The following is a 16,173-nucleotide window of genomic DNA, read 5'->3' as shown; positions in this document are numbered from 1 at the left end:
CAACGATGCATGCCGCGAAGTAAGACGACGAATTTCAGCAACGAATCGGAGTTTCTTCAGATTACGCAGCCAAGCCCCTAATTTGTTAGATAAGTGTCATGCCTTGAGACCAACTGGGAAATCAACAATGACAAATATTTTCAGCAAGCTCTGCCAGTTAACGTTTGTCAACTGTATTCCAGTTTCAAGTCAGTTACCTAAAGTTGACTGGTCCTATAAATAAGTTACGTAAAAATCTTCAAAATTTGATATCACCGCCAAGCACAAGAGAATACCCGATTGTGACCTGACATCCTATCTTTCGGTAAAACCCCAAAGATAAAACAAGCAAACAATCAAGGACACACGAATCATGAGGAACCAACTGGGAAGGCGATTCTCAATACATTATCCACAAGTGTAGTGATTTATGATATTAGATTTAACATATATTATTCGTTATTGCATGCTTCTAGTAAACTTCTAGCAAATATCCAAAACTTCAGTTCTTTCCTGCAAGGTGCATTCTCTTCCTGATCACGCTCGCATTCATGTATAGGTAATTATATATTACTCAATTAAAGATTTGCTTTAGCAATAATCAATAAATCAGCTTCCATAGTAAAGTGGGTATACGATAATAATTGTGAATATATTAAAATATTTCTTGCGCCCTTAATATGCAGCGAATTTAACAATGATAAACGCTTTGTCCCAAGCAGTAATAGTGCTACGTACGTGCAGCGGAAAGCCTACATATTTCTGTTGAACAGTAACCTAGATCAATGCATACGAACGGAACGTGTAGTAAGATTGGTTGCTGCTTCGCGGAGTACGGTTCCAGAACTCTTTCGCTCGCTCGCTCACTTGAGCTTCCACAAAGGATCCAGATCTTTGAAAGGGTCGTTGATTGTTTCCTCCTTTTCGGCGGCAGCATTCGTTTGTACCGTTTTCATCTGATAGGATGTCATTATACCGCCTGGATTATTTCGATCAAACAATAGAAAGAAAAACATTCTTTTTATAAGTATAATAATAAAGAGAAGTAACACTTACGTTTGTTCAGAATACTATGCCCATTATTCAGCACGATGTTGTAGGACATTTGAATATAATTCGGATCACGAAGGGCTCCCTTTCTCTGACAGCATATTCGATACCAGATGTCCACCACATCTGAAAGTTTAAATGGACCATTAATAAAATATAGTAACATTTAGCAACGTCGAGCAAACTGTTACTTATTAGAACCGGTTTTCGTGACTGGGTTGCCAAAATTGAAGCAATAGCCACCGCTAGTAAACTGGACCGATCGGAACCGTTCAGGCAGTTAACAATCAAGGGTGTTAGTTGCTTCAGCTCCTGACTCTGCTGTCGATAGGCACCGATTACGTTCTGGGCAATTCCAAGCATGTATTCCGCCGACAGTTTAGGCCATAGTTTCACCTGAATCAGCGTAACGGTTAAAATTACATCCGAACCGAGCATTGTGACCCGCAACGCTCGCTCGATGCAGTGCGTCAAATCGAACTGTTTGACTAGTGATACTGAAACGTCGCCGTAGGTTAGTTCTTGATTGATGTCGCAGGGCCAGAAAGTGTCCAAAATCTAGAGGATACGATATGAAATTCGTCCATATACTGAATTCGGATTGATGGATTAAAAGAGCAAACCTCATTGGGCGTGTGCAAGCACACAACAACCGTTGCCTTTTGAGACCAGATCATGTTCCAGAAATCATTCACTGTGTTCTGCAGCGGAGTCTGCGCCAGGATCATTTGAGGACACCCAAAGCCGAGATCCTAGAAAAAAAAATTGATTGTTATCCATTATACCTAATCGTTATTATTCTTACAACAATTTAAAACGAGCATACAAATTTAGATAGTATGAAATGGAATATAGAAAATTTCATACAAGCCTACACCGGATAACTTACCGATGATTTATCCTTGGGAAACTGAGAGATAGTCATTTGCAAAAACCAAAAAAACAAACAAAAAGCGTAAGAAAGTGAACATCTCCCAAAAACGTATAAACTTATCTAATTGCGTTGCAAATAATACAGCCAGTGTTATCTGATACAACTCAATTATGGTATAGAGAACCACATGATTCATAGCTAAAATTGAGAAATGCCGTAGGAAAGGTAACTACCAAAGTTTTATTTACTGGATAGAACATAGGCATCTTTACTTTGTCTAACGCTCCAACTATACATTTTACTCAAATGAAGATATTATAGGCGCAAAGCCAGAGACGACCTGGCTCGAAGTGGTTCACGCATCCCAGACGCATAAAACCTAATCCAAGTCCTTAGTGATTCTCTTTTAAAATTGCAACTAGAGATGTATACTGGAACCTTTCGTAGATCTGGACAATAGCCCGTAAATGCATGGAAATTATCTCAATGGAGCTGTTTTTTGTTTGCATTCCCCACCATTTTTACACAACCTTTTTGATTTTTCTTAAATCCAAACGATAGATCCGGGATTATACATTTGATTCTGGCTATCTCATTTAGCCGGTGTTTTACCATCGCGTTAATTAATTTAATTTCTATATTCATCAACAAAATTGGTCCCCGGGAATTTAGAAAAGAAGAATTCACTGATTTCTTCGGTATAGGGCGAATTTCCCTCGTTCTCCACTTGCCTGGGATATTCTCCGTGAAGAAAATTTCGCACAGCATTTCAAACATTTTTGATTCTAGGCTCCACTCTAAATTTTTGAGTATAAAATACGACACGGACTGAGGTTTCGGGAGCAAAGTGAACTTTCGATCGGAAAATCTTCTAAGATTTGACCCAAATGAAGAAAAGTATGGGTTCTTGAACTATGGGTTGAACTATTGAAAAATTGTAAATAATGAACCTGTTTTACCAGAATTCTCGCTTCGTGATTGGCTGGAAGATTCTTTACGATGATCTAAACCTATACCAATTTGCTATCTGTGCTTGGGAAATAAGCCAAAACAAGTGACAAAGTTTCCTCATTTCAACAAGATTTCTCAACACCGCGATTAAACCTAGACCATTTTGATGTCCTTGCTTGGGAAGTACACCAGAAAAAGTGACAAAGACCCCTCGTGCCATCAGATTTTTTACGAACGCGATTAAACCTAGTCCAATTTGGTGTGTATGTTAGGGAAGTGTGCCAGAAAAAATGACACAAATTCGTTGTCCCAACAGATCGCAAATTTTTTACTGCGAGACGATTAAGCCTAGGCGAATTTGATATCTGTGTTGGAAAAATGTGCTACAACTGTAGTGTTCGGTTATAATATGATTCTGAATGAATACGCATGTTTGCCGTTTCATTAGAAGTGTAGGGAAAAAATGTGCTGTTGATAAAATAGGATTGAATTGGTAAAATCTGCTCACTTTGATTAAACGTGCATAATCATTATATACAACAAGCATGAGCTTCATGCACGAGAATATAGAATGTCGGCACGCTGCACAGCGGGACTGATTTAAAAAAGGCGAACATCAGGGTTTGCGTAGAAAAGTATAATCAATATATATAGAATGCCAGTGTCGCTGGTGTGTCATGGATATTTTGGTGGCAAACATGTTGCTGGTTCGTGTCTTGGATACGGGAACTACATTGTCAAATTGCCCAATAGAAAATTTTCCTGCCGACGAAATACCCCAAAACGACCAAATCGGGTGATTTATCCTACGTGATTTACGGAAAAGCAGGATTTTTTATTGGGTTGCCTTTTTAGTTTGACAATCAGATTCCCGTTTTGAATCGATCACTCACACATATGCGCATACAGTGTAAATACGTAATTTTCAAATGTGTGATGTTTACCACGAGCACTGCAGCGACACTGGCATTCTATATATATTGATTCTACTCGTAGAAACTACTAAGTTAAAGTTGTTTGGAACATGTTTTGTACCTTGCTGCCTTATACCTCCTGCCTTGTCTTGTCCATCATTTTCGAAAGAAATTAATCTAAATGTAATGCTTGACTATTGTAACTATGTAAAGAATGGCAGGCAACTAACTGACGCAAAGCAGCAAATGAAACATTCAAAACTATTCTCGGATAAGAGAGTCACTGATTTTCCTCGCTTTGAGAATTGTTGCGTCACGTCACATGCACAAATATCCCTTCATCCCTGTTTCCGAGCACGACAACAGACCCGAACAAATTCTTACAGTATATGAATGCAATCTGACAAAAGGAAAGGGTGGCCGCTCACTTTACTTTACAATTTCACTTTCAGGACATCAAATTAGACTAGATTTAATGTTTAAACGTGATATCGGCGGTTTTACACTTCAACAAAATTGTTTACGTTCAGGACATCAAAATTGTAGTTGTTTTACCACCGCGTTAATTAATTTAATTAATCATCAACGAGATCGGTCGCCGGGAATTTGACAAAGAAGGGTCAAATGATTTCTTGGGAATAGGGCGATTTTCCCTCGTTACCCACTTGCCCGGGATATTGTCCGCAAAGAAAATTTTGCACAGCGATTCAAAAATTTTTAATGATAGGCTCCACTCTAAGTTTTTGAGTATAACATACGTGTCTGAGGTTCGGGGGCAGAATTTGTTCACTTTCCTGTCTTTCGAATATTTCTAATTCAGAACGCAACTACAATGCCGACTGTTGAATAATTTAAGTTTGTTTTTAAAATAATAATCCATAAAAAAATGTTTGCCCTGCTCTAAATGGATACTCTTTATTTCTGTTGTTTCCAATTAGCGCTGTACTGTATCTATTCCTTTTATAATGTTCCACGGCTGCTTAAAAGGGGTTGATAAATCAATTTTCTCCGAAAGTTTTAACACTGATACTACTCTCCGATTTCATGAGTCCACCACGGTTTCAGATAGTTCGCTTTCTTGTTACTGATTTCAAACGAACATTACTCGATTACTTCCTTAAAAAATGTCCACCAATTCATTAGGAGAAGAGAACTATTGTGGTTTCATTTTATTCAATAGCGAAATCACATTGTTTTTGTTTACCCTTTTTATTTTTTCCGTTAAAACTGGGATGTTGCACTGAATAATTCAGTGTATGCTACCAAAATCCTCATTTAATGCCGTCGCTTCGTAGACGTTCTGGCATTCTGGTCAAGTCAGGTGCAGATAGTGTTACGTCTACTGCAGACTTCTGCGCATCTGTGGTCGGAACGGAATGGTTGTTGGTGTACCATCATTCAGAATTACTAAAGCCGAATCGTCAATTTGATCAAACAGCAAATTTCCTCTTCTGCTCGTTGTAAAGGCGCGACTCCACGACGTGTGATGACCACTGGAATCAGCACCTATGAATATTTCTCCTGACTTCTTGATTCATTTGACAGCAAAAAAGATTCTTGATGCGATGTTTTTCATTACTACTGCTTCGAAAGGAGCCAAATTGGGCATTGTATACTCACTAAAAGTTAGGTCGTCATTGAGCAAAATACCTACTCCTCCACACCCTGCTGTTCTTCTAATGTTAGTTTTTTCTTTTAAAATTTTCTTTTGCTTCTAGCCAAATTTCTTGGAAGAGAACCACATCTATATTTTTTTCACCAGGCTTGTGCAAAGTTTCTCCTGATATATCAGTGGGTCGGATACTCTGTATATTGTGTTGGTATATCTTTAGAGTTTTATTCACCATTATTCTATTCTGCTTGTCGATTCGACTTGTTCTGGTGCTTTCACTGCATTGACAATGTGGGTCAATTCTGTGGTTATCTGAATCAATAGTTGATCTGTTTCGATTTCTCTTCGAGTTTACTGTAGCTTGTAACTAATCGCTTTGCGCTTCTTCTAAGGTGACATGAATCTCTCCCAATTGTAGAAAATGATATCTTTGCTTTCTTTCCGGACAAAGTCTGTTTCCTGCTTGACGACTTTGTTTACAATTGATGCATCATGATTGTTTTTTACAATCAGTATGCTCGTCGCTTCCGGGTTCCCCGCAATTTTGACACTTTGTATTAATTCAGCATATTTTACCTGGATGACTAAAACGCCAGCATGAATTTCATTGTTTTACAGGGAATATATAGAGTTCAAATCGGAAGTTTACTCCGTATATCTTCAGGATCTACGGTATTTTCTTTACTTTGATTGTCACTTTTAGGTTCTATGTGTTGATCTTCTAGCAACGTTACGTTTGATTCTTACAACCTGCAGATCACTTCAGCACCACATTGGGTAAACTATTTTAAATCTTCCTCGTCAAATTCCAAAGGTACATTTCTGACAAAAAGTATTGTTTTCTTAGCGAATCTTGGACAGTACATTATGAGGTTCTACTTTTTAAAATCAATGTTCTGTAGTTTTGTGAAATTTTCAACCTTTTTTTAAGTTCAGTTTGGAACGAAACTTTCCCAGCTTGATTATTTTCTAGCATACCCCGAAACCAGCTTTTTCTGGGGCATCTTTTTCTAGTTTAATGACTTCTAGGCAAGTGACGGCCGACGAGTCATCTCTTATTTATTTATTGCATCAACAGACTTACAAGCTCCTAATGATGATCTAACTTCCTAAAACTAGTGGTAAAGTTTATAAATAGTAATAAATTCACATAAATTTAATTAAACGGATAGACAAGTTAATTGGACCGGTTGAAGAAGCGGTTGAATCGTTCACGAAGAGTTTGGCGCGATAGATGGAAATCGAATATGAATGCTACCTTGTCAAACGTCTTCTGTTGACCGCTGAGGGTCCCATATTTGCTGTAGTTCGTACGGTGGTATGACGTCCTCAGCATAGCATCTCGAAGGGATCTAGGTTGCACATTAAGGTCGATTCGCTCTAGAAGTTGAGGGCAATCTATTTTATCTCGCAAAGTATCAGCGACTAGCAGGGCTTTAGATGTATCTCTCCGTGTAGAGACAGTATCTAGGTAGATCATCATACATCGATTTTCGTAGCTCGATAAGTGATACGGATTTCGCCAGGGCAGCCGACGAAGGGCAAAACGCAGAAAGCGGCGCTGGATGGATTCGATTCGTTCAAAACTGTTGTGGTAGTTCGGGTTCCAAACTGCAGAACAGTACTCCATAGTCGATCTGACCAGGGAGCAGTATAATGCTTTTAAACAGTAGACGTCGGTGAAACTTTTGGCGATTCTAAAAATGAATGCCATGGTCGTAGAGGATTTGTTGACGATATAAGATACACGCTGTCTGAATGTTAGCTTTGTATCGAAGATTACACCTAGGCCTTTGATATGATCGACCCGCTCGATAGTGCTCGATAGCAGCGTGTAGTTGAAAACAACAGCATCTTTTTACGTGAGAAGGATATTACAGAGCACCTTAAGTGATTTACCTCTGTTACCACTGTAGTTGAGCGGATACGGATGAATATTTTCAGATCATCGGCATATGATAACCTTGATCCTTCAAGCACGAGGTTCACGTCGTTGAAATAGAGTAGGACTATGAGCGGTCCGAGATGACTACCCTGCGAAATACCTGAGGTGACGCAGAATGGTAATGGTGGAATGGTCGGTATATATGACGTCGGTTTGCGTCATTGCAGACATGTTGGCGACGATGTGCGTAGTAAGGCACAGTAAATTAGCAGTAGTGAACCAAGTGACCAGTGTGAAAAAAGTGGCTCTAAGACGATTAGCTCGAACAATTTCGAGATGACACTCAACGATGTAATTGCTCGATAATTGTCCACATCTCGCTTGTTGCCTTTTTTGTGCACTGGAAACATGTAAGCAGGTTTCCAGCAAGACGGAAAAATACCGCTGGCGATGGACTTCTGGAATCCGAGCTGTAGTGGTCTAGCCAAACAAGAGATGTGCTTCTTCGAGAGAGCGGACGGAATTGCATCAGGCCCGGGATTGAAGAAGGATTTCAGTTGCGTAGCGGCAATGCAGGTCATCTCGGTGTTTATTCTCAGATTACTTCGAGCTTGACAGTACGATGAGACGTTACTTGCAGCGCAATCGACATCGTCGCTGGTTAAAATTTCATGACGCTAAACACGCTAGCAAACTTTTCAGCGTATGAGCTGCATATGTCTGTAAAATTTAAGGCAGTTTCATCGCGATAGATGATAGAGGAGGGCAGCCCGCATTCCTTGCGTTGCTCGTTCACAAACTTTCAGAAAGTTTTGGGGTGCGACCTGAGTTTCCTCTGAATTGCTGAAAACAAACACGAGTGACTCGCTTGAACTCGTGATTTACTCTAACGTAGTGATGCTGTAGTTTAGTGCTGAGAGCGTCTGGAAAACTTTCAGCGATTTGAGTTTTCGCTATTCACTCGTCTGCCAAGGAGCACGTGATCCAGAACGACTTACTTTTTTCGGGACATGTCTATCAATGACATACGACAAAACATTTGAAATGATTTGGACGGCAGTATCGCCGTCATGATCGTTAATCATGTTATCCCAATCAATTGATGATAGGAAGGCTGCGATGCTGCGATGATCTGCACTGAAAAAATCGTACGTAACAGCAGCGGTGGTGGTGTCAAAATCGCTAGTATAGTTGTCTTCCACAGAGATGATTACCGGAGGATGATGAGGTACATCTTTAACTAAAAGTAGTGGTGCTGTTGAGAGGAATGGTACGGCATCTTGTGTAGAAAAGAAACAGAGGTCCAGGCAGCGGTTATGCTCGTCAACGACGTGACTGACTTGTGATAGGGTGGCGGCACTGTAACTTTCGAGAATACTGGTAGCACCAGTGTGGAGTACAGAAAGAGTTTGATCGGGATACAGGAAACCGCCTTGCGATTGCTTCCACGTTGTGTCAGGCAGATTGTAGTCCCCCAGTATCATAATCTGGTCGACTGGAGCAGCCCTCTCGATCACAGCGAAGACAGATTCGCAGTGCGTACTGATAAGAGCGATGTTACGAGTCCGGTCAGGCGCGGTATACACAACGCATAAAAACAAGTTCCGATCATGTAGCGCAACTGAAATCCAGGTCTGCTCCTAGCAGTCCCAATCCTTGTTGTCTATAGCCGTCGCTTTTTTCCCTCACGAATTGCTATCAGAATGCCCCCTCCAGTTAATTTCCGGCTGTTTTGCGGAATTCTGTCACAGCGAAAAATTTCATAGTCGGAGCCGAACACTTGACTAGAAAGTGTACGTGAATCGAGCCAGGTCTCGGTTAAGACGATGATATCATAGCTCAGATCGTAAACGGCTATACGATAGTCAGTGACCCGAGAATTCATGCCACCTACATGTTGGTAGAAGATCACATGCTGTCTTCGATCTGGTAGCTCGCGGAAGATTACGGTCGTCAAGGAAACGGCAATTCTGCGTCGTCCCTGGAAGGCAGGAGTGTTGACATCTAATGGCCTAGAAATGCAAAGCGGGTCAGTCGTGCAATATGGGCTAGCAAATATTTGCTTGCCCGGAGTGCAATTTTGGAATTTTCCGACGAGTGTCGATGTAAGGCTACAGATTTGGTAGTCTCCTCACTTGGCATTTGTGCTACTCCCTGGGATCTCGTTACTCTTACGTGGATTATTTTGGCAAAGATGGAGTGTTTTTAGGCACACCCGAAAACCTCGTAGTACAGTCAGCTTTTCGAACAAAAATTTAATTAAACTATCAGCAGCCACCAGATTTTGAATAAAAACGCGGCCTTCGCGAACAAAAAACCCAATCCACGCGTCTCAAAAACTCAGAATCGAATGAGAAATATGCTTAACATGTTGATATTTGCTAACAAATGATCAACCATAAGCATATCAGCAGTAACAAGCCACGTAACGCATTATTTGAGCCCTTAGGGACACTAAAATTCGGAACCGGTTCTCATAAACGGACACTTTCAGCAACAATATTGCACATCATCATCATATTATGTCGATTGAGGATCAAGCAAGCTCATTTCGACCTACCTTCACAAAAACTGCATTGATGTAATTGTCGGTGTCGGTCGGTAGCGTCACTCTAGCATGGTCATAGGGCACGCAATCGATTGATCGGTTTTTTTCCGGAAACAGCCTCGCCACACCGACTTGTCGTTTCGATTCCTCTTTCACCTAAAGAAAAAACCGATCGCACACAGTTCATAATTGGTCAATACTGATAAAAACCAACGCCCTTACCAGCATATCCTGCAGCTCCTTCCATTTGCCGTCGAGCGGAGTCGTACCGTTCAGTGTTTTCACATTCAGTGTATCGATGAACTTTTCCAGCCGTTCGACCTCCTTGTGGAACCATTTGAGGGTGGCCTGATCCTCGAAGGGATCACGCGCAGGCTGCACCAGAATACTGTTGTTGACGTTGTTGATGTTATTGCTGGCAGTTACCGCACTGGCACTGGCCGCTGCAGGCGGATAATCCACTGCTGCTGCTGTGACGGGTACTACCGCCGCACGCAGTGATGCACTTTCCCAGTCGAAATTCTGATCGATCGAACTCAGATCGGAACAGATGGATAGGTTGTCAACGCTCGGTTTCCGATCGCCGAAGCTCGTCGCCGATGGTTCCGCTGATGGTTTTTTAAAACTGTTCGGTGTTGCGGAGGGGAGCACATCCGCTGGCAGCGAATCGGCGGTTCCTACCTTGGTAGGGGTGAGGACTTCACTCTTTACTTCGTCATCAGCTGTGGTTCGAGTTAGGACCGACTGAGGTTGTAGAATGGGAGCTGCAGTCGCCGGAGCAACGGGGGTGAAGTCGAGACCGGATAGGAGGTCGAGGTTGGAGGATTTTTTGATGACTGTTGAACTGGCGGCGGGTTGAGGCTGGGTCTGCGCCGGTAGAGTGGTTACTGCTGTATGTGGTTGTTCGGTTGACGTTGACTGGGGGACGGCGGGAACTGGCGGTTGATAACTTTGAGGCTGAGTTGGTTCGGTTGTCGTATTTGGGTAGCTGACTGCTGAATTGTATCCGTAGGGAGTGTTGGGGGCGTTGTTCGTTGTACTAGGATTAGAGGGAGTGGAGTACTGGCCTGTCGCTGGTCCTACCGTCGGTTGGTTATTCACTATCGGTTGCTGATATTGGTTTACATTAGATCCATATCCCGAGCTAAAATAAGCGGAATTTTGGGTTTGGTCCTGTGGATAGTACTGCTGGTTGCAATCCGAGGATTGCGGTTGTTGGGTTTGGTTGTAGTTATAGCTTCCGTAGTAAGCTGGAGCACTATTATTAATGCTTGCTGCAGCTGGAGTTGTAACAGACTGAGTTACTGTTGATGGCGTCAAGGAGTTGCTGTACGCAGTTACGTATGAAGGCTGTTGCTGTTGGGAGTGGTTGACGTCGTAAGATCCAGCTACAGATGGCGAATATGGCGTGGCCGAGGGCGTTGCGACACTTCCTGCAGTCGTCTGATTGGGATTACTGTATTGATTTATGTACGAGGCTTGCGTAACGGTACTGTATTGATTGACGCCGATGTAGTCGTAAGCACCTGTTTGAGGGTTATAGGAATAGCCGGGATAAGAAGGATATGAAGTCGACGACAAAGGAACAGTGGCTTGCGAATCGGTTTGTAATTGAGTTGGTTGGGTATAAGCTGATCCTTGCGGGGTTTGCAAATGTTGTTGTAGTTGCTGTTGGGGTTGAGGTTGTTGCAGTTGCTGTGGTGGTGGTTGTTGTTGTTGTGTATAATATTGTCCAGAAACGTCCTGATATTGGGCAGCTGTCTGATTTGTGTAGCCATTGTAGGCAGGAGTCGTAGAATATTGTTGACTTACGGCACTGCTATCGACTTGATAGGGTTGAGCTGGTACATAACCAGCGGCGGAACTGGAATCAACCGTTGGTTGATATGTTGCTGCTGTCGTGGACGTTTGGAGATTCATTGCACCGAATTGTTGATTCAGCTGATTCCAATTCTGCGCCTGAGGCACTGCCGCTGTCGACGCAACCTCGCTAGAACTTGTTGATAAGGCTGGCGAGGGTTGCGGAACAGGATATTGACTGTATTCCGCAGTTTGCCTATTGCCATAATAATTATTCACTGTATTCTGATACATGGGATTGACGAAACCTGTTGGTTGCGTTTGTGTAGAAGTTATTGTCGGATTCGTACTCGACTGGAATGTAGAAACAGGTCCATAACTGCTGATTTGTTGCTGTTGTTGATAGTACTGAGAATAATCCGCCGCAACTGGCGGTACATTTGTAGCTCCGGTTGTAGTTGAATAATAATTATAATTCGCATACGAGTCTTGATAATATCCTCCACTGCCGGATGCAGAGCTTACCGCCGGAGCAGTGCTTTCAGACCCGACTGGTGTGGGTCGGACAGGGGGAACATAACCGGAAGGATTGACATCTATTCCAGCAGCTTTGATGGAGCCCAAACTTATGTTGCCTGATTTTAAATAGTCCTTCAGTTTCGGACCCCCGCTTAACTTTGGACTCTCTCGGAAGGCCGATATTGGTAAGGAAGAATCCGAAGACTGTTTCTTCATAGCCGTGCTTGATTTCAACTTTTGGTTGCGTTCCTCATCCTGAACGTCGCAGGCGGCCTTAACTCGGGAGTACAGTTTCTGCACGTTCACCTGCAGTTTCCGGTAAAATTCCAATCCCTTTGCACTCTTCGAAAGAAGGTCCTCGTACACATCGTACGAACCTTGCAGTGAGGAGAAAAACTGCTCCCTTTTTGTTTTGGCCTCGCTAATTGATTTTATAATCGGCGCAGAACGAGCGTAAATATCGGTCAAAGCCTTCAGGATGTTAGCTTGCGCCTTCAAATTGGCATCCAGCAAAGCCACCAACTGGTCGTGCTTTCCCAGTTCCTTCTTAAAAAGTTCCTGCATGCGTTTTTTGCTATCCGAGCCACTCTCCAGTGCTATCAGCTGTGTAGTAATATCGTCATTCGTTACGTTATCGCGCAGCTCCTGGTACAGTTTGGCGCGTTGTTCGCGCATTTCGTTAACCTACGGGTAGACAACAGATTTAATACTATGAAAAAACACAGAATTTCAAGGAAACAAATCATCTTACCTTAGCCAAAATCCCCTGCAAATCCTTCAAGGTCATTTCGTCAAACTGCTCACTGCTGGCAGGAATTTGCTCTTTAATATCCTTCAGCGGTTGGGCCAATATTTTCAAATTGTGCACGTGCAATCCCATCGCCTTGCGCAGCGTATCGTTGCTTTCACCGGCCTTATTATGAGCCTCCTGGTACTTGGTAAACTCCCGATTCAGTTCGGCTATGTGGGTACCCCCATTCGAGCGCTGGCCAATCTTTTGCTGATAGCTATCCTCTTGAATTTCGTCCTGCTTCAGCAGATGCTTGATTTCCTTCAACATCATCTCCACTTCGGTACAGCTTTCCGCCAGGTTGGACATCGATTGCACCAAATCTGGAATGGCATTCGGTTTAGCATTCAAATCGGCACAGCGATCAACCAGACCCTGTGGCAGTCGAATTTCATTAAAGCTGCTCGGATTTTGAACGTTGATCGAGTCTAAATTGAGCGAACTCATAAACGAAGTCAATTCCAAATCTTTCTCCTCTACCCGGGAACCAACCGACCGCAGCAGATCGGCTTTCTCCTCACTGTAAACCGAACTACTTTCATGAGCCTTCATCGGTACCAACCGATGGAAAATATCCTCCCCCATGGCATCCGGATCAGTCACACTGAAGGGTATACCATGAACCAGATTCGCACCTTGTACAGCAGAAATAGCACTCAATTCCGGCACCTCTTCGTGGTAAATAAATTCGTTTTCATTTTTTGCCGACTTTCGCTTTGCCTCCACTACGTCCATCGTAAACTGAAGCGCGTCGTTAATTTGTTCGATATTAGCTAGACCTTTCGATTCTTTTTTCGCTTCTTCTAGTTTATCGAAAGAAGCCTGATACAGCACAACTCGTTCGCCCATTTTTTGCTGCTCCTCCGACTGTTGTCCTTGGTAAAGCAGAAGAATGCAGGACAAATAGGAAATCTTAAACTTGACATACTTTCTCCACTCCTTGAACTGCTTGCTTCCAACAATATCCTGAATTCGTCCATCTTCTCCATTCTGAGTCAATAGAGCAGCCAGTGCTGAATTGTAGTACGTAACTATCTGAGCCGTTACCTTCGCAATTATACCCGACTTGCGATTGTCACACAGACTCTTCTCCATAATGCACTCTTGAGCCTGTGCGAAGCACAGCGCTTGCATGAAAATCAACAGCTCAGTGGAAAGATCCCCCTGCAGCAGCAGCGCATAATTGTCCTTAATATAACCGAAAGCCCACGCAGCGCACTGAAAATGAGTGCACGCCTTCTTCATACTCTCAGGATCGGCACGACTTTCCGCCGCCCCCAGCTGTGTGTGCAGCGAACCAAAATTATGCAATATCACTGCCATCTCAAATTTGATATTGTTCTTCTGCAGTGTCGCGCCGCTGTACAGGTCCTTCCAGCTGAAACTAAGCATTTGCTGACTTTCAGGCAACTGGTTCAGCAGGAATCGGTTCTGAAGCGAATGCAGCTGACAGTAGTATCGTTTAACCACTGCCGTCCCTTCGACGTCATGTGACGGTCGCATGGCCATACCTCGCAACTGCTCCAGTTGATAGCATTCCTTTGAGTACGAATCCGGATCCTCGTGATAGTATTCTGCGACATACTGCAAAAAAATAGCCCAAAACAATTGAAGGTGAGTCACCTTTCCTGTTACCTACTAGAGATGATCAAAACATGAATTTATTATGTAAATTCAAAATGTATGAAGCATAACAATCTTAACACAATTATTTGCTGATAATTGTTTTAATACTAAACCGGTTTTATCTAATGATCTGATGATCACCCCTATCGAGGAAGATGTCCTCAAAACAGCTAATTGAATTTGCTTTATAGCAAAAATTTGCCATCTCCCAACTCACGCAAAAGCAAAACTTACCTGCTTCAGCGGGCCAAAGGAGGTACTCTCCGGACAGCTTTTCAGCTCGAAGCTGACCATCGGCATACGGGGAACGGCCTCCATGGTGAGCTATGCGATTAGGCAGCAATTTTTCGACTTTTATGCTACGATGAAATAAATTTCCGAATCCGATCGAAGATTTTGCACTGCTGATTTTTCTTCTTCACAAAGCCGCGATGACGTTTGCACAAAGAAAAATGTTACAAAAACATTAATGACAACAAGGAAGGGATGCCAGGTAAACTTAAAAAAATTAAAACCTTAAACCCTTGGAACATTTTAAGTTTTTTCCGAGGTTTTTTCTAATCCTAAATAGTCATTAGTGAGCGTAAATTAGATTATTCGGTTTCTTCGCATGCTTACTTAATTTTTTAAATGTCTTTGATAACTCTTCGCGCCGCCCAAATCAATATTTTCAGAGTGACGATTGATATGCTTCAAAATGAAAACATAACCTGGACATTACGGCACCAGTGCTGCAAAGCGATTGTCCGCTACTGTGCCTCTCAGTGGGTGCAAGTGCAACCAGTAAAATACAGTAGCAGTTCGAAAAAATGAACTCGTAAAACCAACGCACTGGTGGACCAGAAAGCGAGGGGTCCAAGGGTAAGACACTTCATAATATTATCATATATACACTCAAGTCGCTTTTTACGCGAAGGATGCGTAAATCAAAACCGCGTAAATTCCAAAATTCGCGTAAAATAACAAAATTTCGAGTAAAAAACTGGATTTCAACACTACGCGAAAAAATAGACGTTTTGAGCACATCCGATATTCCGAAAATCGTAAATTCCGTAATTCACGTAAAATTAGCAGGGGTGTGAAATTGTCATAATTTTGCGGATGGCGACAATTTGGAACCAACCAGCGTATCGAAACTAACGGCTAATAATAATTATAACTAAGAGGCTGTGTTTAACTGCTTTCTAATTAGTTTTAGTTGTTTTTAAACGAATCAACCTTTAAATAGGTCCCAGTACCAAAGGTACCAAAACCGATGAGTGCCACACCACCCCGCTGAAAATTAATCGCGTAAAAAACAAACCGCGTAATAAGCGACTTCAGTGTATTGACCTTTTCGCGTGCGTAATGGCGGCTTGTGGGTACAACTTTCGGAGAACGTTAGCATGCACGGTCCTGCTAGGCAGCCATGTTTTTGGAGTCAACATCTAACCATTTGCGTAAATGAAACAGCATGACACCGGTATACGTTCTGTTCGTTTCACTCTGCAAAGCCGGTATGCTTGCAGACGGGTAGTATTTTCCAATCTTAGCCAGATTTTTGCAAATAATACCCACGCCGGCGGTAGATGTTGGCTACTGTCAAACACATTGAGTAGGGATAGGGTTGCCAGTCCCTTGTTAGC

The 16,173-nt window shown here is 42.5% G+C and overlaps 1 protein-coding gene across 1 annotated transcript; it reads right to left on the bottom strand.

The window, feature by feature from the left end:
* Positions 1–435: 435 nt before the first annotated feature.
* Positions 436–14,960, bottom strand: LOC128734939 (tyrosine-protein phosphatase non-receptor type 23). Its single transcript, XM_053829354.1, has 8 exons — positions 14,783–14,960; positions 12,884–14,506; positions 10,036–12,816; positions 9,826–9,969; positions 1,653–1,781; positions 1,221–1,587; positions 1,036–1,155; positions 436–958 (listed from the first exon to the last, which is right to left on the bottom strand). The coding sequence occupies exons 1-8, from the start codon at positions 14,864–14,866 to the stop codon at positions 843–845; spliced, it is 5,364 nt and encodes a 1,787-aa protein (XP_053685329.1). The 5' UTR covers positions 14,867–14,960; the 3' UTR covers positions 436–842.
* Positions 14,961–16,173: the final 1,213 nt, after the last annotated feature.

The sequence above is a fragment of the Sabethes cyaneus genome, chromosome 2 (assembly GCF_943734655.1).
Source record: "Sabethes cyaneus chromosome 2, idSabCyanKW18_F2, whole genome shotgun sequence".
Classification (NCBI taxonomy): Eukaryota; Metazoa; Arthropoda; class Insecta; order Diptera; family Culicidae; genus Sabethes; species Sabethes cyaneus.
The sequence above is the reverse complement of the archived record's forward strand: the minus strand, read 5'-3'. Positions and strand labels throughout refer to the sequence as shown.